The 7388-nt window shown below is 44.0% G+C and overlaps 1 protein-coding gene across 2 annotated transcripts in view; it reads left to right on the top strand.

The window, feature by feature from the left end:
• Nucleotides 1-89: 89 nt before the first annotated feature.
• The window catches only part of STRN (striatin), a 107616-nt gene continuing 100317 nt past the window's right edge, over nucleotides 90-7388 (top strand). For both annotated transcript variants that reach the window (XM_037895432.2, XM_037895431.2), the window contains exon 1: nucleotides 90-502. In XM_037895432.2, coding sequence (XP_037751360.1) covers nucleotides 227-502 — 276 coding nt within the window. In that variant the 5' untranslated portion in view covers nucleotides 90-226. The remainder of the gene's footprint in view (nucleotides 503-7388) is intronic.

The following is a 7388-nucleotide window of genomic DNA, read 5'->3' as shown; positions in this document are numbered from 1 at the left end:
CCGACCCGGCCCTGTCTGCGCTCAGCTCCCCGGCAGAATGGCCCCAGAACTACATTTCCCAGAGTACCGCGGGCCGGGCCGGTGCGGATCGCGCGCTGGAATTGTCCCCGCCGGGCCCCGGTAGCAGCCGGCGGGGGCGTCCTGTCAGGCGGTGACGGCGGGCGGGCGCGCCCAGGTTGTTGCTGCTGCTGCCGGGACGCGGCGGCTGCGGGCGGCGGCTCCGGCCATGGACGAGCAGGCGGGGCCCGGCGTTTTCTTCAGCAACAACAACAACAACAACGCGCTGCTGCTGCCGCCGGGCGGGGCCGGGCCGGGGCTGGAGCCGGGGGAGGCGGCGGCGGCGGCGGCCGCGGGGGGCTCCTTGGCGGCGGCCGCCCCGGCCCCGGTGTCCGCGGCCCGGGCTCAGTACAGCGTCCCCGGCATCCTGCATTTCCTGCAGCACGAGTGGGGCCGCTTCGAGGCGGAGCGAGCCGAGTGGGAGGCGGAGCGGGCGGAGCTGCAGGTAACGCCAACACCCCCCCGCGCGCTTTTTTTTTCCCCTCCCCGGTCCGGCTCCACTAGTCCCGCGTCTCCCGGGGCCTGCGCCCGACTCCCACCGCCGCTCCCCGGCCCGGCCGCCCCCCGTCTAGTGACTGCCAGGTCCGGCCGCTGCATGGTCCCGGGAGGCAGAGCCGGAGCCCCTCGGGCGCCCGCCGTCCCCTCCGGCGTCTGAACTGCCCCCGGGAAAGGGCAGCGCTGGTCGCCCCGGCCGCGCAGCGTGTGGGGGGCGTGACACCCGCGTCCCCTCAGCCGCACGCACCCGCCCCGGGGAGGGGAGAGAGAGAGCCACTGTCTCAGCGGCTGAGGTGGTGGGGCGCTGAGCCTTGTGTGCCCCAGGGCTTGGCAGCCGGGGGCACCCCGGTCACAGCGGTGCTCGAAGTCTCTGTCGTGTCCCCTGTGAGTTTCGCCTGTGAGTTGTGGCTGTTCTGCGGAGCCTTGCTGCGCTGGGGCTTGGGGTGACCGGTACGGCCCCTCTCTTATTTCTCCCATTTTATCCTCCCTTGTTTCTTTGAATCGCTTCAGTTTCTTCCTGCCTCTTTCTTAAACTGAAGGGGAGGGAGCAGGAGTGATGCCATGTACCCTTCTACTCTCCCTATGTGTCAGAATCTCTTGTGCTGAGAGAGGCTGAATCTGGGCCCTGTCTATCCTAGAATAACTGGGACCTTTAATTCTTCAGCAGTGGTAGCAATGATAGAAGGTGTAGTGGAGAAAAGAGCTTGGTCTCTTTATTTGCTACTTTACAATTGTTGTTGTCGTTCCTGACCGAAGATGACGCTGACAACAGTTTTTTGTCTTGTGAGTATGGCTGTGGCTAAAAAGACCGATGCGAGAGCGCCAGTCCCTGCTACATGAAGTGCATAGGTAGCTGGATCCTTAGAAGGGATTACAATCTGTGTCTGCTGCTGTTTAGGACTCAGCCTCTGTGCCTCCAGATCCATATGGCGGTTAATCTCCTATTGGGTAACCCCTTCACTGACTACTGCTTATATTACTATTGTATTGCTATTGTAGTATTGCATATACTACACAACAGCTTCTGCTGTTGATGCTTCCCAGAGTTGCTGCATAGTGAAGAAAGCATCCTAATTTTCCTGTGTAGACAAGGCCCAGAGCCTGTTAGCCTTCAGTTGGTCAGAGCATGTTGCTAGATAGAGGACTCGCATCCTCCCATCCCTTCCCGGGCTAAGGAGTTACAACTCTAGTCAGTCACAAACTATCTAGAGCCACTATCAGGCCATGTCTACACTAGCGAACTTACAGCTGCACAGCTATACCATTGCAGCTGCGCTGCTGTAAGATCGCTCATGTAGGTGCTCTATGCTGACGGGAAAAGCTTTCCCTCCATACATAGCTCTGTCCACACCAGCACTTCTGTCAGTGTAATTTATGTCAGTCTGAGGGGTGTGTTTTTCACACCCGTGAGTGACATAAGTTATACTGGCAAAAGTGCTAGTGTAGATATAGCCTCAGTGATTAGCATGCTGTAAGAACTGTAATAGGAGAGTAGGTTTTCCAGCCATTTACAGATCAGTTGCAAGAATGAATCTCTTGTAGGTCACATCTCCAAATAGCAGACTCCTAATAACTAACTAGTTGGTTCTCAAAGTGACCATATCTGAGACTTAGAACCTACCACGCATTCCTCTTCTCTAGGTTTCCCTCTTTGTTTTCCGCTTCCTATCCCTTTGTCCTCTTTTCTCTTCATATCCCTTCCCCAACATGCAGCAACGCAGGCTGCTTCCCTGTTTTTTATAGGCAGGAAAATCTGATTTTGTCAATCTCTCTGTTCCTGTGGGATTATCAAGAAGGTCTTCTGAACAGGATTGCAGGTGTGATGTTCTATGGTGATTCTCTTGCACAAGTTTTAAAAAGTGCTTGTGAGGACAAGGGAAAGAGAAGGATGGATGTAATTGAGTCTGACCTGAACTGATTGACCTTCATTGCAGAATTTGTAATTTAGTAATTGATTCATTAGCTATTTGTGTCTAATTAACAGAAACGTGTTGAAAATAACCTGTGTATTTGGGATAGATATAGTGAGCATGAGGCAGGCCACATGTTCAGTGAAATAAATAAGATTTGATTTGGGCAAACTTTATCTTGATAATCATATGATATGTATGTATTCACATTACAGTTTGCATCATAAATAAAATGGGCATGAGAGAAAAATGTCCACCTTGCAAGGACCTAATCGTGCCAAGCATTTTAATACTACTACTACTTTGCACTTATGTAGCACTCTTCATCAAGGGATCTCAAAATACTTTTAAAAGGTTGGTAAAGATGATTCCCCATTTTATACACTAGATGGAAAAACTGAAGTACAGAGGTTAAACTACTTGCCATCTTGTCACTGACAGAATTGGTAATATAACTAGGGCTGTCAAGTGATTAAAAAAAATTAATCGCACGATTAAACAATAATAGAATACCATTTATTTAAGTATTTTTGGATGTTTTCTACATTTTCAAATATATTGATTTCATTTACAACACAGAATACAAAATGTGCAGTGCTCACATTATATTTATTTTTGATTACAAGTATTTGCACTGTAAAAAACCAAAAACATAGTATTTTTCAGTTCACACAAGTACTGTAGTGCAATCTCTTTATCATGAAAGTTGAACTTACAAATGTAGACTTGTGTACAGAAAATAACCGCATTCAAAAATTAAACAATGTAAAACTTTAGAGCCTGCAAGTCCACTCAGTCTTACTCTTTGTTCAGCCAATCACTCAGACAAACAAGCAGGAGATAATGTTGCCCGCTTCTTGATTACAGTGTCACCTGAAAATGAGAACAGGCATTCTCATGGCACTGTTGTAGCCGATGCCGCAAGATATTTACATGCCAGATGCACTAAAGATTCATGTATCAGAGGGGAGCCGTGTTAGTCTGTATCCACAAAAACAATTGAGGAGTCCAGTGGCACCTTAAAGACCAACAAATTTATTTGGGCATAAGCTTTCATGGGTAAAAAACCCACTTCATCAGATGCAGGCATTATTATACTGACACATGAAGAGAAGGGAGTTACCTTACAAGTGGAGAACCAGTGTTGACAGGGCCGATTCAATCAGGTTGGATGTGGTCCACTCCCAATAATTGATGAGGAGGTGTCAATACCAAGAGAGGGAAAGTTGCTTTTGTAGTGAGCCAGCCAATCCCTATTCAACCCCAAATTAATGGTGTTAAATTTGTAAATGAATTTTAGTTCTCCAGTTTCTCTTTGAAGTTTGTTTTTGAAATTTTTTTGTTGAAGTATGGCTACTTTTAAGTCTCTTATAGAATGTCCAGGGAGATTGAAGTGTTCTCCTACTGGCTTTTGTATGTTACCATTCCTGATGTCTAATTTGTGTCCATTTATTCTTTTACATAGAGACTGTCCGGTTTGGCCAATGTACATGGCAGAGGGGCATTGCTGGCATATGATGGCATATATCACATTAGTAGATGTGCAGGTGAATGAATCCCTGATGGTGTGGCTCATGTAGTTGAGTCCTCTGATGGTGTCGCTAGAGTAGATATGGGTACGTCCGTGCTGATGACGGGTTCTGATTGATAACAATCCAAAGCAGTGCAGACCGACACGTGTTCATTTTCATTATCTGTGTCAGATGCCATCAGCACAAAGTTGATTTTCTTTTTTGGTGCTTCGCATTCTGTAGTTTCCTCATTGGAGTGTTGCTTTTTTAAGACTTTTAAAAGCATGCTCCACACCTCGTCCCTCTCAGATTTTGGAAGGCATTTCAGATTCTTATACCTTGGTTCCAGTGCTGTAGCTATTTTTAGAAATCTCACATTGGTGTCTTCTTTGCATTTTGTCAAATCTGCAGTGAAAGTGTTCTTAAAATGAACAACATCCAAGACTGCTATAACATGAAATATATGGCAGAATGTGGGTAAAACAGAGATGGGGACATAAAATTCTCCCCCAAGGAGTTCAGTCACAAATTTAATTAATGCATTATTCTTTTAACGAGCATCATCAGCATGGAAGCATGTCCTCTGGAATGGTGGCAGAAGCATGAAGGGACATCAAATGTTTATCATATCTGGCACATAAATACCTTGCAATGCCAGCTACAAAAGTACCATGCAAGTGCCTGTTCTCAGTTTCTGTTGGCATTGTAAATAAGAAGAGGGCAGCATTATCTCCTGTAAATGTAAACAAACTTGTTTCTCTTAGAGGTTGGCTGAACAAGAAGTAGGACTGAGTGAACTTGTAGACTCTGAAGTTTTACATCGTTTTGTTTTTGAGTGCAGTTATGTAACAAAAAAGTCTACATTTGTAAATTGCACTTTCACGATACAGAGATTGCACTACAGTACTTGTATGAGGTGAATTGAAAAATACTATTTCTTATGTTTATCTTTCACAGTGCAAATATTTGTAATCAAGAATAATATACACTTTGATTTCAAAAAAAGAAAAGGAGTACTTGTGGCACCTTAGAGACTAACCAATTTATTTGAGCATAAGCTTTCGTGAGCTACAGCTCACTTCATCGGATGCATACTGTGGAAACTGCAGAAGACATTATATACGCAGAGACCATGAAACAATACCTCCTCCCACCCCACTCTCCTGCTGGTAATAGCTTATCTAAAGTGATCACTCTCCTTACAATGTGTATGATAATCAAGTTGGACCATTTCCAGCACAAATCCAGGTTTTCTCACCCTCCGCCCCCCCTCCACACAAACTCACTCTCCTGCTGGTAATAGCCCATCCAAAGTGACCACTCTCTTTACAATGTGTATGATAATCAAGGTGGGCCATTTCCAGCACAAATCCCGGTTTTCTCACCCCCGCCCCCCCTTTCCCCTTCCAAAAACCACACACACAAACTCACTCTCCTGCTGGTAATAGCTTATCCAAAGTGACCACTCTCCTTACAATGTGTATGGTTCAGAGTAACAGCTGTGTTAGTCTGATTTCAGTTACAACACAGACTACAATATATATATATGTATTGTATTCTGTGTTGTAACTGAAATCAGTGTATATTATTCTTGATTATAAATGTTTGCACTGTGAAAGATAAACATAAGAAACAGTATTTTTCAATTCACCTCAAAGTGTATATTATTCTTGATTTTTTTTTTATATATATATATATATATATATATATATATATATATATATACACAAATAAAAACATCCAAAATATTTAATAAATTTCAATTGGTATTCTATTGTTTAACAGTGCGATTAATTTTTTTGAGTTAATTCTGTGAGTTAACTGCAATTAATCGACAACCCTAAATATAACCTATTTTTTCTGACTACCAGTTATCTGCTTCATCCCCTGGGCCTGCTGCCTCTGTGCCAAAGCATCTCAATAAGGTTATAATTAGCTTTGATTGGCACTGCCACAAGCTGTAAAAACATTTATCTGCTAGAGAGTGATACTCAAAAAGGTGTGAAATTCTTTGCAACCTTTGTAAAACTCAAAGAAATTATTTCCTATCTGACAATTTATAAATGATTGCTCTCTGATCTGTATTTTGTGCTACTGGGAAATGGCTGTTGGAAATTAATTGATCCATATAGCTGAATTACAAACAGTGTTAATTAAAATCAAATTCCACTGACTTCTGAAGCCTTCCAGCTGGCCTGTATATACGGAAATGTTTAATAGAATAATAGAAGTTTGAGGTCGTATAGTTTCTTTCTCTTGATGCCAAATTGTTCTTTATTGTACATTCACTAGTTTTTCATCCAGCCTAGCTTTAAATGTTAAACTATCACTTTTCTTGGGAGACTGTTCTGTGCTCCTGATATTACATGATTTTTTTTTCTCAATTTTATCTTATTTCACATAGGCTTCTTGTGCTAGTCTAACTCCTCACATACTATGGTATTTACACCCTTCAGGTAGTGTGTAGTGTTATCATGTTTTCCTTTGCCTTTCCTTCTGTAGTCATAGCCTAGCCAAGCTACACCTATTCAGGTTTTTTTAATGTCCTCATAAATCAATCCCACTATGATCCCTGTTCACTTGTGGTGGTGGTCTCTAAACTTCCTCTGATTTGCTAAATATTTTCATTGTAAATATAAATATAAATATTGTAAATGCAGTATTCCATACCCACTTGCACCAAAGCCAAGCAGAAAGATTGTTACCTTTCTATTGCATCTGTTCCCTTGCACAAGTTTAAAAAAGAAATGCTTGTGGGGACAAGGGAAACAGGTAGGACATGATTCTAACCTGGAGTGATTGACCTTAATTGTGGAATTTGTCATTTAGTAACTGATTCATTATCTAGTTGTATCAAGTTAACAGAAACAACTGTTAAAAATACCCTGTGTTTTGGCACAGATATAATATGCTCATTAGGCAGGCAACGTACAGTGGAATTCCATAAATAGATTGATTTGGCAAACTTTGTCTTGATATTCATATGTATATATTCATGATTAGGACCCTACCAAATTCATGACCATGAAAAATGCTTCCTGGATTGTGAAATCTGGTCTCCCTCTGTGAAATAGGTCTTTTGTGTGCTTTTACCCTATACTATACAGATTTAATGGGGGAGACCAGCTTTTCTCAAATTGGGGGTCCTGACCAAAAAGGGAGTTGCAGGGGGGTCGCAAAGTTATTCTGGGGGGGTCGTGGTATTGCCACCCTTACTTCTGTGCTTCCTTCAGAGCTCGGTGACCAGAGAGTGGTGGCGGTTGGCCAGGTACCCAGCTCTGAAAGCAGCATCCCACCACCAGCAGTACAGAAGTAAGGGGAGCAATACCATACCATGCCACCCTTACTTCTGCACTGCTGCCTTCAGGGCTGGGCAACCGGAGCGTGGTGGCTGCTGACTGAGGGGCCAGCTCTG

Source organism: Chelonia mydas, chromosome 3 (genome assembly GCF_015237465.2).
Source record: "Chelonia mydas isolate rCheMyd1 chromosome 3, rCheMyd1.pri.v2, whole genome shotgun sequence".
NCBI classification, from domain to species: Eukaryota; Metazoa; Chordata; order Testudines; family Cheloniidae; genus Chelonia; species Chelonia mydas.
The sequence above is the reverse complement of the archived record's forward strand: the minus strand, read 5'-3'. Positions and strand labels throughout refer to the sequence as shown.